A 10,351-nucleotide genomic window follows, 5' to 3' on the forward strand; every position below is an offset into this window, starting at 1 on the left:
CCACCCACTATGCATCTTCTCCAACGCCTTTTGCTTAGTTATCTAAGCCTTGCGGTAAGAGGGCGTATACCCCATTTAACTACGGATATTGGTAATTAACACCGGCACTAAAATTCTGGGATCTGCTTTTACCGTGGGCAGTATCAAGCTAGCTAACATAGCTGAATCTATCTTGGGATGATCTTGTGAAACACCTATAAATGGAGTACATTAAATAATGCAACATTACATAATAAAAGTATTATTCAGAAACCGTCAATACTGTACCTGCAGCACATGTATGTGGACCTTTATATTTTTTAATCTCCCACAACCCTGTCTTTTTCCTTAACGAGACGTAGATTTTCTATGAACATGTGCCATCTTGCACCACACATTTTGCCTCAAACTTATCAGATTTAGATTTAACAACGTGATAGTTAACGCTGTTTTTAATGCTATGTTGTTTTAAAGCACCAATAAAACTATCCTTGTTGGTAAACTGATTACCAACTTTAAATTCACCCGAATCTAGCCTTGAACTTGTAAGATCACGCAATCAGTGTGGTAGATCTGGAAACTCTAACGCATCATCTGTAGACAGATCGACATTATGCATGTGGGCTGGAGGTGAGTATGCTCTGAATCGTGGATTTTCTTCTTCATCTAAACTTCTTTCAGCATCTTCAGGTTCTGTTGGAATAGGCTCCGGTTCAGAAAATAAGCCAACTTCTGCACCATCGGGCCCGGGCTCTCTAGGTGGATCTACATTAGAGTCATCTTCTAACCCACAATCATCTACAGCGTACGAGGTCCCCTCACCGGTTGACGTCGTAGAGAGTACATCATCCCTTTTTCTGGGCATTTCATAACGTCCCTAATTGGATGTAGATTGCCAACCACTAGAACTTGATGCCGTTTCCCAGTACGTATTTCCAGCATCAAACATTGAGCCACCGACGTACATGTCCCATCCATCGACAGAGTGTCTTGCGGGGGATGTGCATTCAACACCGCTACCAAACATGGGTTGTTCCGTGTTTTGTAACCCGCTAACTGAATGTCGACCAAGGGTCGTGTATACATCTCGAACACCGGTCGCAAGTACATCATTTGACGATATAAATTGTACATATAACTCAATATAATGTGCTCTACTAGCAAGATGAGTCTGCACCATTGCCTCCAAGCTACAAGCACCTTTTATGTCGAACGAGTCATATGTCACCGGATCAACAGAAGAACAGAATCGATACGTAATAGACAGAACTTTCATTGGCTTTGTTCTGAAAATTTTACGCTTAATTCTTTTACGAAGTTCTGTCAAATCTATGTTCTGGTTAAAAACCAGTCGCACCGTATTCTCCGACAAAAAAAATAACACCATTCTCGGTGTGGCAAATCTCACCATCATAGTAAATAATAGCACTAATACGTTCACTCATATTTAAAACTCTAACCTTTTTAGCCTCTCTAAATTGTTTCTACTATGACTTATGCATTCTGAGAACATTTTTTGCATCATTTATAGCCTCAGCCCAAACATGCTACTGTAGCAAAAGCGCGTCCACGTGGGCTTGATTTCACAAATTATTCTCATAAAGCATCCTACTAGAAGCGGTTTTATATTATTTGCTCAAAAACGTCAAGTCAAAATTATTTTTCCAAGATCTACTGTAGCAAAAACGCGTCCACGAGGGCACGATTTCACAAATTATTCTCAAATAGCATCTTGCTTGCAGCGTTGTTTTATACTATTTGCTCAGAAATGTCAACTCAAAATTATTTTTTTAGGACCTACTGTAGCAAAAGTGCGTCCACGTGGGAGCAATTTCACAAATTCTTCTCATAAAGCATCCTGCTTGAAGCGTTTTTTTAAACTATTTGCTCAGAAACCTCAACTCAAAATTATTTCTTCCAAGACCAACTGTAACAAAAGCGCGTCCACGAGGGCACGATTTCACAAATTCTTCTCATAAAGCATCTTGCTTGAAGCGTTTTTTAAACTATTTGCTCAGAAACGTCAACTTGAAATTATTTTTCCAAGACCTACTGTAGCAAAAGCGCGTACATGTGGGCGCAACTTCAAAAATCCTTCTGATAAATCATCCTGCTTTGATTTTATCTTAAAAACTCATAAACACGAAATGTAATCCAATTTTGAATAAACTTTAATTAATTTAATTACGAAACCCTAAACCCTAATCCCTTATTTGTTTATTTTTTTCTAAAACCCTAAAAATCCTAAAAACCCTAAAAATCATAATGTGGGAAACACGGTGAAATTGCGTCCCCAGGGGCGCGCTACGTGTTAGCAAATCACGTCAACGTCAACGCGCTTTGCTGACGTCGACACAAACCGCGCTTACGTGGACGCGATTTGCTGCCACGTCAGCAAATCGCGCTGACATGGACGCGATTTGCTAACACGTTCCCTGACATCGCGCTAACGTGGACGCGATTTAGGGGAAAAGGGCCCATTCCGGTAAATAATAAAATATCGGGCCCATTTCGGTTAATTTAAAAAATTGGCTTTTTTTGGTATTTTGCCTATATACTACACTATTATAGATTTAAGTTTTATGCGTTATAAATTATATAATTAAAAACAACACAATATAAAATATTATAAACTTAAAAAATGGGTTAGACTAGGTTGTGCTTGAGCATTGAATGTTCAAGCTATGAGCTCGATCCATATTATAAACGAGCCTAATTTTCTTTGTCAAAGTCTATTTTTCGAGCCTAATGTTTTTGCCTAAACCCTCCCAAATTTCGGACGGACCTTCGTGTTTGGACGAGTAACCCGACCCATGAACATGTCTAAATTTCTTACATATTGAGTTTTAATTGATAGTGTTTTCTTTAAATGTTAATCTTTGTGGTATAAAAAATATATTGATTTATTCTTAAATATACTCTTCAAGAATATTCAATATATCTTATATTGCAATTGAGTCTTAACTTGATTGGCATCAACATAGTTGCCAGTGCAAAAGGACGTGAGTTCAAGTACATTGAAACGTATTATCTTTCTATTCAAGGGTTAGGGACGGGCTATGGATAATTTTAGGTATTGTATCGAAAAAAGCAAATATGATAATAACCTTTTAATGTTAAAAAAATTATATTGATAATTTTGTAGAAATTCATATTTTATTTTTAATATAAAATAATTAAAAAAAGTATTGATATGTTTTTTTTTGAAAAAATAATTCAAATTTAAAAAATTTAATAGAAAATAAAAAAAATCATCTTTGACGAAATTAATATATTTAGCAGGAAATTCCATTCCGGAGGAAACACATGTAATTTTCATTTATCACAAAAAAGGAAAAAATTGCAATATATTAAGGGTTAATTCTATTAACACCCTCAAATTATTATTGAAAATTTAAATTAATTCTCAAATTTCAAAACTTTCTAATAGAGTCCTTAATATCAGTACTGTATCAACTAAATTATTTCATCGGCCCGTCATTAGCTTAGGCGTTAAGTGCATGCTCAAAAACAACATAAAACATATGAATTAAATTGCAAACACATGTGTACCTATTACTTGAATAACTTAAATTTTATGTATTAAAAAAAGAAATAACCCTATTAAATTTTAATAACACTATTGTTTTTTAATACATTAAATCCAAATTATCTATGCAGGCAAGTGTATATATATATATTTATAATTTAATTCTCGTGTTTTAAAAATACTTCATATTAGAGCTGTCATTTAACGCCTAAATTGACAACTTGACTAAAGAAAACACTTAATTGATAAAACACTAATATTTTGAGAACTCAATTAAGAAGCTGCGAATGAAAAATTCAGGGACCAATTTAGAATCCAAGCAATAGTTAAGGGATCTTTGGTCGTACTAATTCGTATATTAATTATATGCCGCGACTTGACTCCTGAGTCAATTCTCAATAATCCGAAAGAACAGGGATAACCTTGTAATTTCGTAAAACCAATTTAATATATAAATCATAAAAAAGAATTTGTGCCTATTTCTTTCGTACACTGAAAAAAGAAGAAGCAGTGAGAGAGTAGCGAAGCGCCTCCCTCCGCCTCCAGGTTATTTATCTTTATTTCTTTTCCTTCAATTTTTTATATATAAAATTTAATAGATTTAGTATTTGATTCTTGCTTTTTGATGTTCTAGCTTAGATTAAAAAATAGAAATTGAAGAAAAGGAAATAAATTGATGGAATTTTGAGCTTGTTGAAGAGGTAGGGGTTTCCGATTTAAATTTCGAGGAATTTTAAGCTCCAAGCATTTAATATCGAAACTTTTGGGATTCTTTGGCTAGTAACTGTATATTTTCTTTCATATATTGCAGTTTATTAATTTTTTGTTTTTTTTTTATCCTTGGAATTTATTTTCTAGGTTTTTTTTGGGTGAAAGATTGAACTGATTCTTTTTGTTATTATAATTAACATATTTATATTTGTAGGTTGAAGGTATAATGAAGGAGATAGTGTCGCCGGGATATCATTAGAAGATAGCGGCTGTGATCAATTTGTTGAGCACAAATTTACCTGCTCGACACAAGCCAATCACCGTAAGGTTGGTGGATGATGAATAATTTTCAGATGAAATCTTTTTATGAGATTTTGTATCTATTTTATTTAAAATTTGACTCGGTTTTATTAGATTTTGGCGGTGTGTTTATATGGGGAGGATTTGTAGAACTTTACAAATTAAATATAACTAAATTCAATTTCTTTAATTTTCCAAACCATAAATTTGAATTAATTCAAAATCTTGAATTTGAAATATTTTATTTACCGAACAAAGATTTTTAAATCCATGAATTTGAAACCCTAAACTTATCTTGAAGATTTCTACTTAGAGTCTTGAGATTTTGAGTTATGGCTCAGTTTGTGTTATCTGTTGTCTGCCTTTGAATAATTCTGGTATATTTGATTTTTCCTTTTTCGATCCTACTGCTTGTTACTCTCTCTCATCTCAGACTCTTCTGTCTGATTACTGTTTTAAGAAGAATTTATTTAAAAGGTTTTGGTTTAGGGGAAATAGTGGACCGTTACCTCTGCTATTATCCATTACATTGTCATTTGTGGCCACGGTCCACCGCAATTGATGTGAAATTTGTTCACACCTCTATTAAATTCGGTGGCAGACACTGCTATGCCACCGCCATTTGGAACCCTGGTAATTATAATGGGGTGTTTTCCATGTTCATTGTGCAGCATTTTTTTTTCTCATTCATGTCAACATAATGTCTTACATTGTTGTCATTTCTCTGATCAGAATAGTTGTAAAGGCTGGTTATGAAGAAATAAAGTCCTGCTCATTTTATAGGGAGTTGTCTTTTGTTGGAGGTGTCATAGTGTTAGGAGAGAGATATAGCCAGAATGTTACCTGGGGATTCCTCGCATCATTCGACATCTGATAGCGGGCCTTCTAGAAATTCTCAAGATAAGCAAGAGGAAGTCCGTCGTTGGTATTTTTCAAGAAAAGAAATAGAAGAAAATTCCCCATCAAGAATGGATGGTATTGATTTGAAGAAAGAGACATACTTGCGCAAGTCGTATTGTACATTTTTGCAGGATTTGGGCATGAGGCTGAAAGTGTAAGTTCATGGTTCACATTTGGATGCCAATGGGCTGATTTATTGTGTTGAATGTGAATATTGGGTTTCATTAGTTGCCATTCTGAACATCAAGCATCATTTATAATGGAAATAGAAAGTTAATGTTATTCGCTGCTTGTTTTATGTGTAACGCACATGCATGTCTTTCCTGTTTATTGTCAATGTATGTATTCAATTTCTTCATAAAGTTTATAGCTTCAAAAAATGGAAGTAATACTAATATTAGGTAGAAGGTTTTTAAATTTGTTTATTCAACGTTGTTATAATTCATTTTGCAAACATTGAGATGTTATTTACTGCAATTTGCTGGTTGTTTCAATGCTGGTCTCTGGATTGAAAGTAGATTTTGAATTCACTATATCATAATTATAGAAATGAAATAAAGTTTTTAATGTTAGCATTTTTCTTTTAAAAATATATATCTTTATTTTACTGTCTATAGTGTACATGTTTATAGCTGCTGTTACTGATAATTTTGGGCAACATTGCCTGGTTTGGATAGGATGCCTTTGGTGAGCGATTGTTGGATCTCTATGGCTTGCTGTGATGAAACTATAGAAGAATCTAGACAAGTGGTTGTTTGGGAGTAGAGTGACGTAGGAAATGGTATTGTGCATGCATGTCTGCACTCATGCATGTGTGTGTCTGTAGTCTGTCATTCTTTCTATTATTGGCAATCTTTTGACACTCTGTGTGGTTTAACTCGTAGTAAAAGCTACTCATGCACATATACATGTAAATTGTGTGTGTGTCTATGAGTGTGAATATCTGTCATCCTTTTCCACATTATATTTCTGGGAAAGGTGTCTATATCAGTTATAAATAACTAAAGGGTGTTGTTCAAGGAGGGCTTTTTCATATTTGACTAGGTTTGATCTATAGAGAGTTAAATCAAGCCCTGACAGTGTGACATTACTTGTATTGATAATATTTGGATCTTTGTTGGCTATCATTGAATGAATTTGACTCCGTTTCTTATCTGGCAAAGGCCTCAGGTAACAATAGCTACAGCAATAATCTTTTGTCACCGCTTCTTCATTCGACAATCACATGTGAAAAATGATAGAAGGGTGAGTTGTTATTCTCATTGTCCAGTTAATCTTTCTTAAACTTTATCAAGGTAAATGTATTTACTCTTTCCTTTTAAAATTTGAAGCAATCCTCGTATTTTGGTTCCATTTCACTATGCATTTTTATTGAGTTGCATTTCTTTTGGATGGTATAATGCCGGTATGCATGCTAGAATGACTGAGGGTTAAAACCATGAAAAGTGTTATTATACTAGCTGAAGATTATTATTTTTTTGTTTTGATCATATGCTTAACTTCAGTTCCTTGCTTGGCAGACCATTGCTACTGTGTGTATGTTCATAGCTGGGAAAGTTGAAGAGACACCTCGTCCATTAAAGGATGTTATTCTCGTTTCCTATGAGATAATACACAAAAAAGATCCTGCTGCAGCTCAGAGGATCAAACAGAAGGTGTTCTTTAACTTAATGGTGCTTTCGCCAGTTTATATGTATTCCTCGTACTGATGCTTTGACCACTTTTCCTCCGTGTCGTGTATCTTGCTCCCTGACTTGTTCAATAGTTCTTTTGCCTGTTCTTACTTGCCATTCATGATCTTTCTCATTCCATTTTCTCTCTTTCACTCATTTTCTTATTCATCGGACATATAAGACTAACCCCATATTTTCTTCTTAGAAAGCCTAATGAGCTAAATTCCCATGCACGGTTCGGTATGAGGACTTCACCTTTGAGATGTTAGGCACGTGTAATATTTGTCCAGTCTGTTGATTATTGTGTGATATATTGCCCATGAGTGTAAAATCGCAATCATGGTGTGTTTCTCTTTCCTTCTGTCTGTTCCTCTTGAACTCAAAATTCTTGCTCAGAATCAAATTTTTTCCTCCAACAGCTGTGTCCTTGGTAAAATATCTCCCTGCTACTTTTTTTTTAATTATTGTTAAAATATAACATTTCTTTATGCCCTAGTTATTAATTTTTTGTTTTTAATTTTCTTTTGTTTGCATAATGTAGTTATTAGGCGTTGCTCATTAGCCTCGATATCTCTTGCAGGAAGTGTATGAACAACAAAAGGAGCTAATTTTAATTGGGGAGAGGGTTGTGCTTGCCACTTTGGGGTTTGACCTCAACGTTCACCATCCATATAAACCTCTTGTTGAGGCTATAAAGAAATTCAAGGTTGCTCAGAATGCTCTTGCCCAAGTCGCATGGAATTTTGTTAACGACGGGTATGTTTTCAAGCTGTGCTGCTTCAAGTTTGAAAAAATCACTTCTGTTTTTCTGACTCATTGTGAAGCGCCTTGCAGGTTGAGGACGTCACTCTGCCTCCAATTTAAGCCTCATCATATTGCAGCTGGTGCTATTTTCCTCGCTGCCAAGTTCCTCAAAGTAAAGCTTCCGTCAGATGGTGAGAAGGTCTGGTGGCAAGAATTTGACGTCACCCCACGCCAGTTGGAAGGTTGGTATCCTTTCCATAAATTTATTTTTCAATATCTTGTGGATATACTATGTTTTCTGGACTCGAGTGTGAGCGTTGGACACAGGTATGTTGTTCTTTTTTCTTCATTATCTACATGTCTGGATATGCATCGAACATGATTATTTCCAGAAAAATGAATATTGAAGTATTTGAAAGAGGTTGTTTCTCTTAAATTTAACCCATTGGATGCAAAATGGTATGTATCTGTTACTTGCAATTCATTTGGTTTGGTAGGCAGTCTGTTTATTGCCGCGTCGTGTGAAATTCCGTGGATCCTGCTGTGGACGCATAGTTATCTTCTTCTTTTTTCCCCTTGTGTGTTTAGTTGGATATCGTACTAAGTCAACCATGGTTATTTTATCTTGAAGAGGTTAGCAATCAAATGCTGGAACTTTATGAGCAAAACCGAGTACCCCCATCTCAGGGTAGTGAAGTAGAAGGAGGTGGTGTCGGTGGTGATACATCTCATCGAACACAGGCTAAACATCCATCGGGAAGTGAGGAAAAACAAGTATCTTCACGGTCAGTGGCCGACCACTCATCTGTTGACAAACATGGTATGTCAACAAGGACTGCCCAAAATCAAAATAGTGCTAATGGTGAGATGGGAGGTGTTATTACTGATCACAAGTTGGATACTGAGACCAAGGATGGTAATCAACATCATGAGCTATTACCGCATAAGGAGCACATGAGGGAAGTTTCAAATAAATCTAGGTCTGGAACGGAGCGAACCGGGGGAGAAGACCAGGAAAGAACTGGCGGAAGAAATGACACTGCAGAAACCGGTGAATGGAGAGATGAGGGAGCATCACGTAAGGGTAGCGGTGTGGTTGGGCGAAACTTGGACATTCGGGAAGGACCTGTTGGCCAGTCACCCAAAGAAGCTATTAAAATAGACAAAAATAAGTTGAAGGCTGCGCTTGAGAAAAGAAGGAAGTCGCGTGGGGAAACGATGAAGAAAAAGGATGTCATGGACGAAGACGATCTTATCGAGAGGGAACTAGAGGATGGGGTTGAATTGGCTGTGGAAGATGAGAAAATCAAGCGAGAACGACAGAACTGGTCTAGAAATGAGAATCAAGATCATGTTAAGGACCATGGGGAAATGGGAGAAGCGAACCACTACATTACAAAAGGGCAATCATCTCAGGGATTTGAAACAGAGGCTGCCGAAGAAGGAGAAATGCTGGATGATGCTTCTCCAAAAGTAAATCCCCAAAAGCGAAAAGGTGGAAGCCCACCAGAGAGGCAATCTGAAGGGAAGAAACGTCATGAGTACACATCAAGTTACAACCACGACACCGTAGAAGACGGGCCAAAAAGTGGTCGTAATAGTTATCCGGATAAAGAATATCGAAGGCATGCACACGAGAATCATTTCTGAGGCAGTATTAACAGTAAGTCCACGCATTTTGATTTATTAATGAGCGTATGATATTGGAAAACTGGTTTCTGACTGATTTTCGAACCTCGCTTTCCATGTACTAAAAATTAAATTCTGATTTTGATTGCCTACACTGGCTTTTATATCTTGACTGTAACAGAATGTTCGGAACGAGGATGCTTAGGCTTGAAGAAGAGAAAGTAAAAGAGGCAATTAATTTATTTACTTCATATGCATGGGTTAAAGTACTTTGTGAGGTCCCTATAATCCCCTCATAGAGTTAATTTTTACTTATAAAAAATGCCTTGATATTTCCTTTTTTTCAATTGCTTTTAATTTTGAACAAAAGATTTAATTTACAAAATTATAAAAATGATTTTTTGAATAGTAAATTTTAACTCTATTCTAATTTGATTTTATTCGATCTTTTCTAATAGTATATGTATTAAATTGATCTATTTAATAGTAGGGTAAACTATCAAAATAGTTATTTTTGTTTATCTTAAGTTACATTTTAGTCACTTATGTTTGAAATGTTATGTTTTAGTCACTTATGTTATCGTGTTGTAACATTTTAGTCATTGAGCTGTTATTAACGATGTTATGGTAAGTTAACGTGGCACGTTAAAATCATTTTAACTAAAAATTTTAGATTAAATTATACAATTGGATTTCATATTTTTTTGTTTTTAGTAATTTAATTTTTTCTGTTTTATGTTATTTCAACTTTTTTTTCTCTCTCTCTTCTCTTTTGTTTCTCCTTCTGTTTTCCTACACTCTTCATTTCTTTTAACATATCAAATAACAAATAAATATCGAATAGGATGGTCTTAAAATACAACCTAAGCTATAATAATGTAAGCAA

General features: G+C 35.3%; 1 protein-coding gene across 12 annotated transcripts; it reads left to right on the forward strand.

The window, feature by feature from the left end:
• The first annotated feature begins 3,922 nt into the window (after nucleotides 1-3,922).
• Nucleotides 3,923-9,716, forward strand: LOC107891752 (cyclin-T1-5). Of its 12 annotated transcripts, XM_041100428.1 has the most exons (10): nucleotides 3,992-4,054; nucleotides 4,148-4,209; nucleotides 4,434-4,546; nucleotides 5,303-5,573; nucleotides 6,097-6,200; nucleotides 6,583-6,664; nucleotides 6,940-7,074; nucleotides 7,673-7,848; nucleotides 7,927-8,078; nucleotides 8,468-9,716. In XM_041100428.1, the coding sequence occupies exons 7-10, from the start codon at nucleotides 6,958-6,960 to the stop codon at nucleotides 9,484-9,486; spliced, it is 1,464 nt and encodes a 487-aa protein (XP_040956362.1). In that variant the 5' UTR covers nucleotides 3,992-4,054; nucleotides 4,148-4,209; nucleotides 4,434-4,546; nucleotides 5,303-5,573; nucleotides 6,097-6,200; nucleotides 6,583-6,664; nucleotides 6,940-6,957; the 3' UTR covers nucleotides 9,487-9,716. The 12 variants fall into 12 exon arrangements, with proteins under 12 accessions (XP_040956357.1, XP_040956358.1, XP_040956355.1 ...); XM_041100423.1 differs by lacking the exons at nucleotides 4,148-4,209; nucleotides 6,097-6,200 and having other exon boundaries at nucleotides 3,923-4,054; nucleotides 5,252-5,573; nucleotides 8,468-9,499; nucleotides 9,647-9,716; XM_041100424.1 differs by lacking the exons at nucleotides 4,148-4,209; nucleotides 6,097-6,200 and having other exon boundaries at nucleotides 3,923-4,054; nucleotides 8,468-9,499; nucleotides 9,647-9,716.
• Nucleotides 9,717-10,351: the final 635 nt, after the last annotated feature.

Source organism: Gossypium hirsutum, chromosome D09 (assembly GCF_007990345.1).
Source record: "Gossypium hirsutum isolate 1008001.06 chromosome D09, Gossypium_hirsutum_v2.1, whole genome shotgun sequence".
Classification (NCBI taxonomy): Eukaryota; Viridiplantae; Streptophyta; class Magnoliopsida; order Malvales; family Malvaceae; genus Gossypium; species Gossypium hirsutum.

What these genes read in the sequence shown, in the direction of transcription:
- LOC107891752 (XM_041100423.1), top strand. Translation starts at nt 5,356, where the DNA reads ATGTTACCTGGGGATTCCTCGCATCATTCGACATCTGATAGCGGGCCT. An exon ending in ATGTGAAAAATGATAGAAGG is followed by an intron (nt 6,665 to 6,939) that starts GTGAGTTGTTAT and finishes CTTGCTTGGCAG; the next exon opens with ACCATTGCTACTGTGTGTAT. An exon ending in CACCCCACGCCAGTTGGAAG is followed by an intron (nt 8,079 to 8,467) that starts GTTGGTATCCTT and finishes TTTATCTTGAAG; the next exon opens with AGGTTAGCAATCAAATGCTG.